This window comes from Stegostoma tigrinum, chromosome 11 (genome assembly GCF_030684315.1).
Source record: "Stegostoma tigrinum isolate sSteTig4 chromosome 11, sSteTig4.hap1, whole genome shotgun sequence".
In the NCBI taxonomy this organism is placed as follows: domain Eukaryota; kingdom Metazoa; phylum Chordata; class Chondrichthyes; order Orectolobiformes; family Stegostomatidae; genus Stegostoma; species Stegostoma tigrinum.
The window spans coordinates 18,194,223-18,210,103 of NC_081364.1; the positions used below are offsets into that span (position 1 = coordinate 18,194,223).

Here is a 15,881-nt window from a genome sequence, read left to right on the forward strand (position 1 = left end):
CAATATGACCAGAATGCAATTTTCACTTCAAACAATGACAGTGTCTTAAATAACTTGCATGTGCATAGGCTCTATTAACTTCAAACGCATTTCACAGAAGACAAAAATCTGAGATCAAGTCAAATAAAGTAAAATTTAGGACAATTTACCAAAAAAGTTTGGCCAAAAAGTTCTGTTTTAAGGAGAATCTTGAAGGAAGCAAGAGAGAGAATTAGAAGTGGAGGGGTTCAGGGGTAGAATTTCAGGGTTCAGGGTTCAATCACCCAAGGTATGGCAACCAACAGTAGCATGAGAGAAATCTGGAACGATCAAGTAGCCAGAATTGGAAAAATAGAGGGTTCTAGGACTAGAAGCAATAACAGATGGATAGAGATGAAAGTCCTATGGATGTCACTGGCCAGATAAAGCAAACACAATGAATGGCAATGAAGAGGTTGAACGACATGTGAAGTCTGAGCTATTCAGCTCTCACACAGCAATTTAAATATTTCAGACCTTGAAGGAATTTCAAGTTTAAAATTTCTCCCATGATACCCGCAATTGAGTATTAATTGCGAAGTAGAAAAAGAGGGTACAAAATCTTTTGATGTTCATAAATAAGTTGCATGTTTCCTCAGGACTCAGCAGTAGTTATTTGGGGACGGAGCCAAAGAACCATACATATCTTCGGTTAACTACATACTCAACAGTATGGTTTGGTAAATAATCAGTGCATCACCAAATCACTTAGACAGAGTACCATTCTGTTCTTGGAATAAACTAAACCATTTCATCTTTTTGATCTCTAATCTAGTTCTCAAGAATACTCATCACAGCCAAGGATTTAGTAGTCACCTTATTTTGAATAACCACCTAAACATGCTGTCACTCACAATCAATTCAGAAGCCTGCATTCTATTGACCCTTTGAAGTATATGTTGATCATCTCACAGGAAAGAAGTTGAAGCAAAATTTAATAGAAAGGTCAAATTATGCGACACAAAAGGATGATTAGGTCCAAAACAAATTACACAAGAACAGGTTCTAGTTAGAACAGGACTAGAGGGAAATCAGATTTTCAGATAGAATTTTGTCAATTAATTTATCAGAAGAGTCAGATGTCATAACTTGAGGTCAACTTCAATCCTCTCTTTTTTGTACAACATGTGCAACCAGGTCACCTCTCAGTACAAGCTATCCTTGGGCACCTGGACTTAGCAGCAGAACCCTAGTTCTGGACTCCCCACGTCGGGAACATCATGTGTGGAGCTGGATGAACACAGCAGGCCAAGCAGCATCATAGGAGCACAACTGGACCCTCTGCAGTTCCCATTATCTCTGTCGGGAGCATCATTCCTGCTTTCATCCTGTCTAGCCCAGTTAGAATTTTATTGGTTTCTATGAAATCACACCTTCTTTCTTCTAAAGACCAGTAGATATAGCCCTAACCAATCCAATCTCTCTTCATACATCAGACCTGCCATGCCAAGAATCACCTCTGGTAAAACATAATTGAGCTCCTCTGTAACCAGGAAATTCTTCCTCAGATAAAGATGCTAAAATTGCACACAATACTTCAGGTGGGGTCTCACCCAGGCCTCATGGAACTGCAGCAAGACATCCCTGCTCCGGTACTCGAATCTCCTCTCCACAAAGCCCAACGTATCATTTGACTTTTCCACTGCCTGCTGCACCTACAATCTCACATTCAATGACAAAGATACAAGGGCACCAAGATATTGCTGCATCTCCTCCTTCCCCAATCACTAGATAATAATCTGCCTGTTTTTGCTACCAAAGTGGACAGCCATACATTTATCCACATTATACTTTATCTGTTGTGCATTTGCTCACTCACTCGACTTGTCCAAATCATAATAAAGCATCTCTGCATTCTCCTATCAGATGACCTTCCCACCCAAATGCAAAAGTATGCAAATACCTAGAAGATAAAATTACGCCATCTTTTCAGCCAACTTCAACGTTAACAATGGGACAAGTCCTCCAGAAATCAGGGAAATTCCAGGCCTATGATTTGAAAATTTTAATTCAACTTTATCTCAAAAGTAGCAGGGCTCTACAGCAGACCAAAAATCTAACTCAATCTTGCATATATTCTGTAAGCCAGCCTCCAATGCTCTCAATGCTCCTCATCCGAAAAAAGAAATTCTTCATCTCCATCTTATATGGAAGACCATCATTCTCAAACCATGCCTCCTACATCTAGATTCCTCAATAAGGGAAACATGCTATCAGCATCCACCCCATCGAGCTCTGTTGTAAATGTTCTTTACTAAGTATACGGAGAAAGTGAGGGAAATTAAAATAAAGGGGAGATGAAAATTTTATACACACAAGTTAACTTTTTTTATAATACACTACGGCCAGGAATAGGCCCTTTGGCACATCAAACCTGCGTCAAATCCTAGTCTTATTTCGACCCAATACCCAGGCGCGGTTTCTATCCCTCTGTTTGCCTCCCATTCATGTGTTTACCACAATACACCTTAAATGTTGCTAACGTGCTTGTTTCCACCAACTCCACTGGCACCCACCACCCTCTATGTGAAAAACTTTCCCCATCTCACTTTGAACTGTGCCCTCTTGTTGTTGACCTTTCTACCCTGGGAAAAAGCCTCTGACTACCCACCCTACCTATGCTTCTCATAATTCTGGGGGCATCTATCAGGTCTCCCCTCAGTCTCTGTCTTTCCTTTGAAACAGTTTGTCCAACTTCTCTCCATAACTTAAACCCTCCAGACCAGGCAACATCCTGGTGAACCCTCTCGAAAGCAGTCAAATATTTTGGCAATGTGGTGGCCACACAATATTCCAAAAGTAACCTAAATAAAGTTTGGTACTCCTGTTACGTAACTCGCCAATTTGTATGTTCGAAGACCTGAGCGATGAAGGCAAACATGCTGTATGCCTTCCTGACCACCTCATCCACCTGTGTTGCCACTTTAAGAGATCTGTGGACCTGGACATCCAGATCCCTCTGTATGTCGATGTTCCTCAGCGTTCTGCCATCTATTGTATAATTTGTGCCTTAATTTTATCTTCCAAAATGCATCACCTCACCCGAAAAGTTGGAAATATTTTACTCAGAATACATGGAGTTCGAAGCATCTAAATATTCTTAAAACCTGTAAAACTTAGAATCTGAGTTCTTAGGCAATCAACCACATCTTAAAAAGACCAACACCTATTTCAGGAGTTAAGGTGCCTGGTACAAACGGCTAAATAAAAAATATACATTATCAATTATATATCAAATATTTGAGTACCTTTCTGTACTATCTGGACCACCTGGCTCAGAAGCAAGATTAGGAATATTAAAGTGAGTTATAGACATGTCAACTGATTTTGTTGGTTAAACAATTACTTTATTACCTCATTAGTAAGGCAATATTTACAATTATGAAGGCCAGCGCAAGTAAATGTTTGAGAAAATTCTTGGGTAATAATAAGTAAATTGCAACTGAGAGAACACAATTCTTTCAACATGCCCACTTTATAATCATGCAAAGCACTGAAGGTAACAGTGTGTCAAAATGAGGATAGAAACAATTTACTTAATGTATTTTATGTACACCACTTTGTGGCCAATATTAAAAAAAGTAGATAATCTATCTTTTACAGCCAGCTTTGTAAAATTAAAAATGATCTATCATTTCCACTTTGATAGCCAAGCAATCAAGAATAAGAAAAGACATTTACCAACTTCAAAGCTTAGTAATTCTCCAAGTCATAAAGGAGCCCCCAGAAAGTTCACGGGCATTTAAATAAAGTACAGGAGAAAGCCGATAGAGTGAGCCAGTTGGGTGGTTTTGAAGCCAGCACAGGCTGTTTTCATTTAGGAAATGAAGTTAGACCCACAAAGTAAATGGCCTGGATCTCGTGGATAACAGCAACGCAGAGGTGCATTCCATTCACTGTATCTTAAGCACATTCTGATAAGTCTGCAGTGGGAACTTGCTCTGCTAGCAGCAGTATAAATCCATTGTGAAGTTAACTAGACAGGCAAAGTCCTCTGCTGATGTCACAAGCTGAAGGGCCCCTGTGTCTTCAACTCCATGATTTGATGTGTTTTTACTGTGCTTCTAATCATTTTGCAAGTTGAATAAAGGAAACCTTTAATTCTACTTCTACCTCAAGGGTTATGAGATAAGTTGAAGCGCCACTGGGTGTCAAGATGGCGCCAGAGTGTTTTGACAGTCCATCTGTTTTAAAGGGTTACATTCTCTGGAGCCCTAAATTAGTCAGTGTAAATAATGGTATACATTAAGGGTCAAAAATTCCAAATTTACTTGCTGACAGGCTCTGCTAGGCTTGCCAGTGTAAATTCCCTCAGAGACCTTTCTGACAAACTGCAACTTCTGTGTTTCAAAACACATCAGCTCCCCTTAAATTGTGAGTTTGCTGCAGCCATCAGTATCAGTGACAGAGATAATGGGATAATGGGAACTGCAGATGCTGGAGAATTCCAAGATAATAAAATGTGAGGCTGGATGAACACAGCAGGCCAAGCAGCATCTCAGGAGCACAAAAGCTGACGTTTCGGGCCTAGACCCTTCATCAGAGAGGGGGATGGGGAGAGGGAACTGGAATAAATAGGGAGAGAGGGGGAGGCGGACCGAAGATGGAGAGTAAAGAAGATAGGTGGAGAGAGTATAGGTGGGGAGGTAGGGAGGGGATAGGTCAGTCCAGGGAAGACGGACAGGTCAAGGAGGTGGGATGAGGTTAGTAGGTAGATGGGGGTGCGGCTTGGGGTGGGAGGAAGGGATGGGTGAGAGGAAGAACCGGTTAGGGAGGCAGAGACACACCACCCAAGACATTTTTCCATCCCCACCCCTGTCTGCTTTCCGGAGAGACCACTCTCTCCGTGACTCCCTTGTTCGCTCCACACTGCCCTCCAACCCCACCACACCCGGCACCTTACCCTGCAACCGCAGGAAATGCTACACTTGCCCCCACACCTCCTCCCTCACCCCTATCCCAGGCCCCAAGATGACATTCCACATTAAGCAGAGGTTCATCTGCACATCTGCCAATGTGGTATACTGCATCCACTGTACCCGGTGCGGCTTCCTCTACATTGGGGAAACCAAGCGGAGGCTTGGAGACCGCTTTGCAGAACACCTCCGCTCAGTTCGCAACAAACAACTGCACCTCCCAGTCGCAAACCATTTCCACTCCCCCTCCCATTCTCTAGATGACATGTCCATCAGGGGCCTCCTGCACTGCCACAATGATGCCACCCGAAGGTTGCAGGAACAGCAACTCATATTCCGCCTGGGAACCCTGCAGCCTAATGGTATCAATGTGGACTTCACCAGTTTCAAAATCTCCCCTTTCCCTACTGCATCCCTAAACCAGCCCAGTTCGTCCCCTCCCCCCACTGCACCACACAACCAGCCCAGCTCTTCCCCCCCCACCCACTGCATCCCAAAACCAGTCCAACCTGTCTCTGCCTCCCTAACCGGTTCTTCCTCTCACCCATCCCTTCCTCCCACCCCAAGCCGCACCCCCATCTACCTACTAACCTCATCCCACCTCCTTGACCTGTCCGTCTTCCCTGGACTGACCTATCCCCTCCCTACCTCCCCACCTATACTCCCTCCACCTATCTTCTTTACTCTCCATCTTCGGTCCGCCTCCCCCTCTCTCCCTATTTATTCCAGTTCCCTCTCCGATGAAGGGTCTAGGCCAGTATCAGTGACAGCTCAGTGTTTACTGCTAATGGAATCATAACACCAGGGTCAAAACTGACTTCTTTCTGTTTTACACATACCCATTTTGAACCCATCAATAGAATAGTGCAACAAAAGAAAAGCCTGCAGAGTGAAAGATCAGAAACTGGATAATCATTGATAATGGGAACTGCAGATGCTGGAGAACCCAAGACAACAAAGTGTGGAGCTGATGAACACAGCAGGTCAAGCAGCATCTCAGGAGCACAAAAGCTGATGTTTTGGGCCTAGACCCTTCATCAGAGAGGGGGATGGGGAGAAGGAACGGGAATAAATAGGGAGAGAGGGGGAGGCGGACCAAAGATGGAGAGAAAAGAAGATAGGTAGAGAGGAGAGTATAGGTGGGAAGGTAGGGAGGGGATAGGTCAGTCCAGGGAAGACGGACAGGTCAAGGAGGCGGGATGAGGTGGTAGGTAGGAAATGGAGGTGCGGCTTGAGGTGGGAGGAAGGGATGGGTGAGAGGAAGAACAGGTTAGGGAAGCGGAGACAGGCTGGACTGGTTTTGGGATGCAGTGCGGGGGGGTACGAGCTGGGCTGGTTTTGGGATGCAGTGGGGGGAGGGGAGATTTTGAAGCTTGCGAAGTCCACATTGATACCATTGGGCTGCAGAGTTCCCAAGCGGAATATGAGTTGCTGTTCTTGCAACCTTTGGGTGGCATCATTGTTGCACTGCAGGAGGCCCATGATGGACATGTCGTCTGAGGAATGGGAGGGGGAGTTAAAATGGTTCGCGACTGAGAGGTGCAGTTGTTTGTTGCGAACTGAGCGGAGGTGTTCTGCAAAGCAGTCCCCAAGCCTCCACTTGCTTTCCCCAATGTAGAGGAAAATCATCACGGCATATACAAAGTCTGGTTCTGCGACAAAATTTGGAAGATGGTCAACAACCGTCAAGGTGTCAGAAACATGAGCTCAAATGGAATTTAGTTTTTAAAACATTCTTAACATTTTGAACCTACTGTATTTGGAAAAGGTCATTAGAGTGTTGTATTTTACTAATGTGAACAAATATTTTTAAAATCATATATACTCCGGGGTCTACAGCATCTACTTGACATAAGTAGTGACTATACTCACAGGAGCAGTCAGGTCCAAAAGTCCCAGGAGGACAACAGACTTGGATGGTTTCTAGACAGAGCCATTGGAATAGATCTGGGTACTCCACTTGCCTGCAAGGAATGAAATAGATTATTGGCCGAAATATGAAAAGGCACCCACCCCGAAGGTGAGTACACAAAAATATTTTTAGTGAGTTGCTTATGCACTGCTCAGGATAACGCTCCCACAACATTGAAGAGAAGTCATCCTCTCCGGGACAACACAAAAAGATATACTCTCTTCTAAAAGTGCTTTACAGAAAAGGAAAACTCCCTCAGATATTCATAACTCCAGGGGGCTGCACCTCCAACACAAGAAATACAAGAACTAAAAGCTTGCAAAGATACATACTCACCAGCAGCCGCACATTTTTTGGGCTGATTACAAAGCCTAATTACCTAGAGTCATGGTTGAGGGACAAAGGAGAGTTAGCATATTGCTAAATCAATTTCTGACTAAGGATGGGATGGTTTTAGGATTTTATGTAAAATTGTGGCAAAAGAAGGATAATGCACAAGGTGGCATGAAGAATTTAAACACTCACTTTTTGAACCACCAATTTTCAATATGCTCTTCATTTTGTTCTACCATCTGATTACAATCAAAATTCATGCTTTCACATAGCAGTTCTATGATCTCCAGTAGACGAGTTTCACTGTAGGCAGGGAAGAAACAATTTTATCAATGGAGTCCGGACATAATATTTTATATGTTGATTATAGTTTTAACGTAATCAGACTAAGCTAATTACAAGATCGCAAAACACAGTCACCACTTCCTCTATTTCACTTATTCATGAACAGGATGAGGGCATCGCTGGCTAGGCAGCATTTATTGCCTATCACTAATTGCCCAGACGGCAGTTCAGAGTCAACCACATTGATGTGGGTCTGGAGTCACATGTAGGCCAGACCAGATAAGGATGCCAGTTTCCTTCCCTAAAGGACATTAGTGAGCTGGATGAGTTTTTCCAACAATCGACAATGGATTCATGGTTGTCATTAGTTTCTTATTAGTTTCCAGATATTTTATCGAATTCAAATTCCACCACTTGCCGCAGCGGGATTTGAACCTGGAATGTTAACTGGGTCTCTGGATTAACAGTCCAGCGTATTAATCTTGAGATTAAATTATAACTGCTTCCCCAGCAACACAAATTTTAAAAGAACTAAGAAAAATACAAATAAAGAAGGCCAATGGCCCAATTTAACCTATCCATTCCAGAAGATCCTATAACCTCTACCCAGATACTATCGTTTCCCAAATAATTCCAGGATTTTTGCCCCTATTACAAAGAATTCCTTTACATTAGCCCTATCTTTTATTAGTTTATACATTTGCTCCTTGTTCTCTCTGGAAGATCATAAGATATAGGAACAAAATCAGGCTAGTCAGTCTATCAAGTCTGCTCCACCATTCGATCATGGCTATTATTTTTCTCAATCTCATTCTCCTGCCTTCACCTCTCATTGGAATGTAATGAAACTACAACTTCATTTGAAGTCATTTTCCAGATTTACCCTTTACAATAATTTTTATTGCAGAATCTTATATTCCTTGTGAGGTCAGCTCACGTCATGACCAATACGGGGCACACAATGAATTCATGGTAAGTATGCTATACTAAGTAAATACATCGATACGTCAGTGCAAGAAAATTTTTAAACTAGAAGGCTGCAAGTTTTTAATTTTTTATGCTAATTATTATAATCAACTCCATTAAAAAAAGATAACACAGGAAACAGAAGTTAGGTAGCATCTGAAAATGAAAGGCATAAACATTTTAAATGCATTTACTTTCAGATCAGATTGCCCAACTGTGACATTATAAATATCTCTATTACTGCAGTTTCATTTCTGTCATGCAGAATCAGAGTATAATTACGTTGTGAAATATTGCATGGACTTCGTGCCACAAGTGCCGGCAAAAACCCCCATTTTTCATTAGACTGTGGGAACTGCCAACAAAAATCAATAATGTCCCATTCTAAAATGTGCCATAAAATCGTAGCAAGGGTCTAAGCCATCCTGAAACTAAAAACACTTCCATCGCCATGATAATAAAGTGTGAAGCTGGATGAACACAGCAGGCCAAGCAGCATCTCAGGAGCACAAAAGCTGACGTTTCGGGCCTAGACCCTTCATCTGATGAAGGGTCTAGGCCCGAAACATCAGCATCTCTGATGAAGGGTCTAGGCCCAAAACGTCAGCTTTTGTGCTCCTGAGATGCCGCTTGGCCTGCTGTGTTCATCCAGCTTCACACTTTATTATCTTGGATTCTCCAGCATCTGCAGTTCCCATTATCTCCATCGCCATGATACTTGTCATCCACAGGAACAGCTGAGCTAAATCACATGACCCATCCTATTTCCTTGCATTCACATGGTGATCTCTAGGCACATACCTGCTTTCATACTTTGCCAAATTTTTCTTTTCCCAATCAGTGTTTCCACCACCAAAATTCTTGTTTGCAGTTTTGTCCATTCCCTATGAACATAAAGGGAAAAGACTATACTTACAATGATACTAATTGAGACAATCCCCAAATACCAGTTGGTTGTACCACATTCATTTCACGAGTACATTAAAGGTTCTGCACCACCTGGCAGCAAACCTTTTACAACAGCATGTTTAGCTTCTCCTCCATTTAGGTCAATGTTTTCAATCCCTAAATGATGAAAGAGTAAAATTCTAACCAGAGTATTTTTCATGGCAAACAATTACAGCTAGGGAGTTGAAACAATAAACGTAATATGTAGAATTGTCAAGAGCATTTCCACTAGGGGGACTAACTGAAGTTTAAAAATATCTGAATGTCCTATCTGAATTGCATCAACAATTAAAATACACCTCACCGTCTTGGAAATTGCAAGCAGCTTAACTTTTAAAAAGATAACCCAGAAAACTCAAATACAAATTTCACATACAGTAAATTACAATCAAAAGTTGTATTTTATATAAAGAACAAAGAAAATTACAGCACAGGAACAGGCCCTTCTAGCCTGCACCAATCCAGATCCTCTATTTAAACCTGTCACCTATTTTCCAAGGATCTGTATCACTCTGTTCCCTGCCCGTTCATGTATCTGTCTAGATACATCTTAAATGACGCTATCATGCCCACCTCTACCACCTCCGCTGGCAACACGTTCCAGGCACACCCCACCCTCTGCCTAAAGAACTTTCCACACATATCGCCCTTAAACTTTTCCCCTCTCACCTTGAAATCGTGACCCCTAATAATTAAGTCCCCCACTTAAGAAAAAGATTCTTGCTATCCGTGTCTATACCTCTTATGATTTTGCAGACCTCAATCAGATCCCCCTCAACCTCCGTCTTTCTAATGTAAATAATCCTCATCTACTCAACCTCTCTTCATAGCTAGCACCCTCCATACCAGGCAACATTCTGGTGAACCTCCTCTGCACCCTGTCCAAAGCATCCACATTCCTTCTGGTAATGTGGCCACCAGCACTGTACGCAGTATTCCAAATGTGGTCGAACCAAAGTCCTATACAACCATAACATGACCTGCCAACTCTTGTACTCAATACCCCATCCAATGAATGAAAGCATGCTGTATGCCTTCTTGGCCACTTTATCGACCTGCATTGCCACATTCAGGGTACAATGGGCCTGAACACCCAGATCTCTCTGCGCGTCAAATTTCCCCAGGGCTTTTCCATGTATTGTATAGTTCACTCTTGAATTGGATCTTCCAAAATGCATCACCTTGCATTTGCCTGGATTGAACTCCATCTGCCATTTCTCCGCCCAACTCTCCAATCTATCTATATTCTGCTGCATTCTGACAGTCCCCTTCACTATCTGATATTCCACCAATCTTAGTGTCATCTGTAAACTTGCTAATCAGACCATCTATACCTTCCTCCAGATGATTTATGTATATCACAAACAGCAGTGGTCCCAATACAGATCCCTGTAGAATACCACTGGTCACAGTTCTCCATTTTGAGAAACTCCATTCCACTAAAACTCTGTGTCCTGTTGCTCAGCCAGTTCTGGGCTCCATGCGACTTCACTTTCTCCATCAGCCTACCATGATGAACCTTATGAAATGCCTTACTGAAATCCATGGCTGTGACATCTATAGCCCTTCCCTCGTCTATCAACTTTGTCACTTCGTCAAAGAATTCTATCAAGTTGGTAAGACATGACCTTCCCTGCACTAAATCATGTTGCCAATCACTAATAAGCCCATTTTCTCCCAAATTTAAATAGATCCTATCCTTCAGTATCTCCTCCAGCACCTTCTCCACCACTGACATCAGGCTCACCGGCCTACAATTACCTGGGTAATCCTTGCTACCCTTCTTAAACAAGAGGACAACATTAGCCATTCTCCAGTCCTCCAGGACCTCACCCGTGCTCAAGAATGCTGCAAAGTTATCTGTTAAGGCCTATTTCCTCTCTCGCTTCCCTCATTAACCTGGGATAGATGCCATACAGACCTGGAGACTTGTCCACCCGAATGCCTTTTAGAATACCCAACACTTCCCCCAACTCCTTATGCCAACTTCACCAACAGTAATCAAACATCTATCCCTAACATCGTCACGTCCCTCTCCTCCATGAATACTGACGCAAACTACTTATTAAGAATCTCACTCATTTTCTCTGACTCCTCGCTCAACTTCCCTCCTTTGTCCTTGAGTGGGACAACACTTTCTCTCGTTACCCTACATCTACAATAACAGTGAAATGGAAAAAAAAAGTGAAAAAAATCATTTGTTCAATTCAGTTTGACATTTATAGCTGGACCTTTCATCAATAGAGTGACATATGGCTGCACCAGTAGCACTTCAAAACGGGTCTTTTAAACCTGAGTAGATTGAGATAAATAATCCACTACGTTATCCTCTCATTTTATCGTGAGGGAAAGCTCATTGTATCCACTTGTTGCATCTTTTGCCCCTTTAAGATTTTGTATTCATAACTCATCCAAAACCTCAGGATGCATGATCAGCAGAGACCAAACACAGATAGAGCAATTAAAACTGACTGACCTTCTGGCTCAAAGTCAGAAGCTCACTACTGAAGCACACTACTTTAATGACACTGCAGTTCCCCTCAAGGCCAAAGCAACAGGCAAGATTCTTTGGCATAGTTCCTTACCTTTCTGAAGTTCTCGGTGATATGACGACAAATCTGGCAGGAGTCCTGTTTTGTGGCAACAGACTCCAGAAATGGTAGAGAAACAATAGAGTAGAGAAGGATCCAAACAATTGGGTAGTTGAATAGCCTGTGGCTCAGGAGTGGAGAGACTTTCATTGTGAATTGTAAAGATCAGGCTGCACAAAATGTAAGAAAACCATAATAGTCACATGAAGGAGATCTGTGTCTCACCAGTTAGACATGCTGGAAAAATAAGGACACAATATAGGTAATCTTTGTTAAATAGTAGTTCTGTGTTATGAGGCTTGCATACTTACTAAGACGATGGTACTGTCATTAACATCATCTATTGTCAGTAATTTATTGGTTATCGATCTACAATGATTAGAGATCAAAAAAAATCCCAAATTTTGTTACAAAGAATAAAGAACAAGGATAAACAAGCCTGCGCTGACACATTCTGCCCTTCCATGCTAAAACTGTCTTCATTTACAGGGTCTATACCCCTCTATTTATGTATTCGTCCAGATGTTTCTTGAATATTGTTATTGTGCCTGCTTCCACCACCACCTCCTCTGGCAATGCATTCCAAGCACTCACCACCCTTGCCGTGAAAAACTTGTCTTGCACATCTTTTAAACTTCCCTACCCCTTGCACCTTGAACCTGTGTCCCCTAGTAATTGACCCCTCCACCCTGGGAAATAGCCTCATATTTTCCACTCTATCCATGCCATTCACAATCTTATAAACTTCTATCAGGTTGCCCCCACAACCTCCTGCGTTCCAGTGAAAACAAACTCAGTCTTAGCTGACCTTTCTTCATAGATAAAATACCGGCAACACCCTGGTAAACCTTTCCCGTAGTCTCTCTGAAGTATTCACATCCTCCTGTTAGTGCGGTGACCAGAAATGTTCCAAGTGTGACCAAACTAAAGTTCTATTCTTACACTCAATGCCCCTTCCAATGATGGCAAGCATGCCACAAGCTTTTTTCCTATCTTATCTAATGCACTGCCACCTTCAGTGTTCTGTGGGCTGCACACCCAGGTCCCTCTGCATATCAATAATCCTAAAGGTTCCACCATTCTGCCATATAATTTCCACCTGTACTTAATCTTCCAAAATGCATCACCTCACGGTTGTCTGGCATTTTTCTGCCCATGCTTCCAACTGATCTATATCCTGCTGAATCCTCTGACAATCCTACTCACTACGTACAACCCCACCCATCTTTGTATTGTCCATAAACTTACTAATTAGACCAGCTACATTTTCCTCCAAATCATTTATGCAGACCACAGACAGCAGGGGTCCCAGAGTTGTATTATGATTAAAATTCTCTCCACATGTAAATGTACATGTACAATAAATGTCCTAAAACATGGCAGCTTTGGAAATAGCCAGCAAATCAGATGATGCATTTCTTAACAACAGTAACAATTTATCAATGTCTGCAGTTACGTAGCTGGGAAAATTGGGATGGGCTTGTCATGTCTGATGGCTGAAATGGAGATGGAAATTTCCAATAAAAATATTACTAATAATTAAATTATATACAAATGCAAGTAAGAGGATCACATGTACACAATTATAATGGAAAACAGTTCTAACACCCACTTCACGATACATTACGATTTGGAAAAATTAACTAATAGAAAACTAAAATACTGCAAATATTTGAAATCTTAAGTAAAAGAATAGAAAATGCTGAAAATAGTATCTGGGACAGGGTCAGTGGGGGTTAGCGAGTGATGATCTTCCTTCTTCCTCTGGACAGTGAAAGCTCCCTGAGTTCAGCAGGTTGAATGAGGTGATAGAGAACTGGGGAACTTGCCAGGGGCAGACAGCTATGAGGTGGGGGAAATGGGATAGGCTAGTGTTCCTTCCCTTTAATGGTGAAAGCTCCCTAGGGAAGCAGAATGGATGAGGTCGGTGGGGGATGGGGTAGGGCAGAATTAGGGTTTGGATAGAAATCTTGTGAGTTGGGGTGAGGTGAAAGGTGCTGGGGCTTACGTTCCTCCCTTTCTACCTCTGGATAGTGAAAGTTCCCTGAGGACAGCTGCTGAACATGTTAAAGATGCTACACCTGGTGGTTAGCCTGGGCTGATCTCACACCGACACACGTCCCCTTCCCTGGAACCTGCGAAAGAGGAAAAGATTTAAAAACATGACAGCTCAGACAACAGGTGAAGTAGCTGGGTGCAAGAGAGTAGGGAGGTTAGGTTGAGTGGGTGGGATGGGGAGGTGGTGAGGTGGGGGTGGTGGTGGGGGGTGATGGTGAGGGACGGTAAGGTGGGGGTGTTGGGGAGGGGGTGTGATGTGGGGTGGGGGGTGATTAGAGTGCCTGAGGAGGAGAATGGACAGGGTTGGGAGGACGCAGAGATGGAGATGTTGAGGGTTTGGGGGCGGTGGGGGTGGTGTGCGAGGTCGGGCCCAGTGACAATGGCGGTTCTCACCGAGTGACCGTGACGAGAGAAAGCCAGACTCCGCAGGGGCCTCTCGTCACCCCGGAGAATTCGATCTTCTTTTCTCCTCTTGCTTATTATTAATTTTAGATTTAATAACAACAACGAATGTTACTACAATTTGGTTGAAAGATAAAACCGGGCAGATGAAATAATCTTGTCGGGGGTCTCAACAACATTCAACCCCATTGGTTTAACCGGCTCGAAGGGTAGCCAATCAGAATGCGAGGGCGGGACGAATGCGAGGCCGTGACACGCCCCCTCCCCACCTCCGGCACATGCGCAGTGGCTGCTGGTGAGTGTGCGTTGTATTTGGGAGAAGAGTGCCCATTGCCTTAATGCAACTTTAGGTTATACAAAATGTATTAAAGAGGGTCATGGATTTAGAATGAATTGGGCAAACTGAAATGAAAGCAGCAAATGCTCTGATGAAGAGTCATCTGGGCTCGAAATGTTAGCTTGCCCTCTCTCCATGGATGCTGTCTGAACCACTTTGATCTCCAGCATCTGTTGTTTTCAGTTCAGATTCCAGCATATGCAGTAATTTGCTCCTGCCTCAAGAGCTTAGTCTGCATTGGCGTGGAGAAAAGCTATTTTCATTCATGGGATGTGCTCATCAAAGGCTGCACCAGCATTTGTTGCAAAAACAGAAGTTGATCGAAAAGCTCAGCAGGTCTGGCAGCATCTGTGGAGGAGAAAACAGAGTTAACGTGTCGGTCCAGTGACCCTTCCTCAGTTCTGTTTTTGTTCCTGATTTACAGCATCCGCAGTTCTTTTGGTGTTTACCAGCATTTGTTGCCCTTTCATAATTGCCCAGAGGGCAGCTTTGCTGTGGGTCTGGAGTTACATGTAGGCCAGATCACATAGGCAATTTCCTACCCTAAAGGACATAAATGAACCAGATGGGCTTTGCCTGACACCCAGCAATAGATTCATAGTCATTATTAAGCACTTACTGATTATTATTAAATTCAAATTCCAGCACCTGCCATGGTGGGATTTGAACCCAGGTCCCCAGAACATTACTTGAGTCTCTAGATTGTTGGTCCAGCGATCATACTACTCGATTTTTGCCAACTCATCGCTGCCTCGAGCTCTGACCTCTATTTTAGCTCTGATCAAAGCCTCTGATTTCTATAGGAAAAATGCACTCATCATGGATCAAAGGTGCTCTATTAAGCATCTGGCATAATTAAGCAACTCTTGAGATCATCCTGCCCATAATGATGGCGAATCCGGCATTTGAGTGGAGGAGACAAACCATAATTAGATTTCTGCTTTTTCCTGACATTCCCATTGTCACAGAGGCAACATTCATTGACCCAACTGAATTCATTCCATATGACTTCAAAAAATTATTGATTGCACCAGACATAAGTTAAAGAATCGGAAACTCAAGAGCACAACCTACATAAATGGAGCTCCGACTAAAGCAGGTCAGAGATATTCTCT

The 15,881-nt window shown here is 42.9% G+C and overlaps 1 protein-coding gene across 1 annotated transcript in view; it reads right to left on the bottom strand.

The window, feature by feature from the left end:
- LOC125460519 (protein disulfide isomerase CRELD1) overlaps window positions 1–14,636 on the bottom strand; it is a 29,249-nt gene extending 14,613 nt beyond the window's left edge. The window contains exons 1-6 of the mRNA XM_048548058.2: window positions 14,421–14,636; window positions 14,051–14,104; window positions 11,964–12,139; window positions 9,232–9,314; window positions 7,372–7,482; window positions 6,807–6,898 (exon numbers count right to left, since the gene is read on the bottom strand). Coding sequence (XP_048404015.1) covers window positions 6,807–6,898; window positions 7,372–7,482; window positions 9,232–9,314; window positions 11,964–12,119 — 442 coding nt within the window. The 5' untranslated portion in view covers window positions 12,120–12,139; window positions 14,051–14,104; window positions 14,421–14,636. The remainder of the gene's footprint in view (window positions 1–6,806; window positions 6,899–7,371; window positions 7,483–9,231; window positions 9,315–11,963; window positions 12,140–14,050; window positions 14,105–14,420) is intronic.
- Window positions 14,637–15,881: the final 1,245 nt, after the last annotated feature.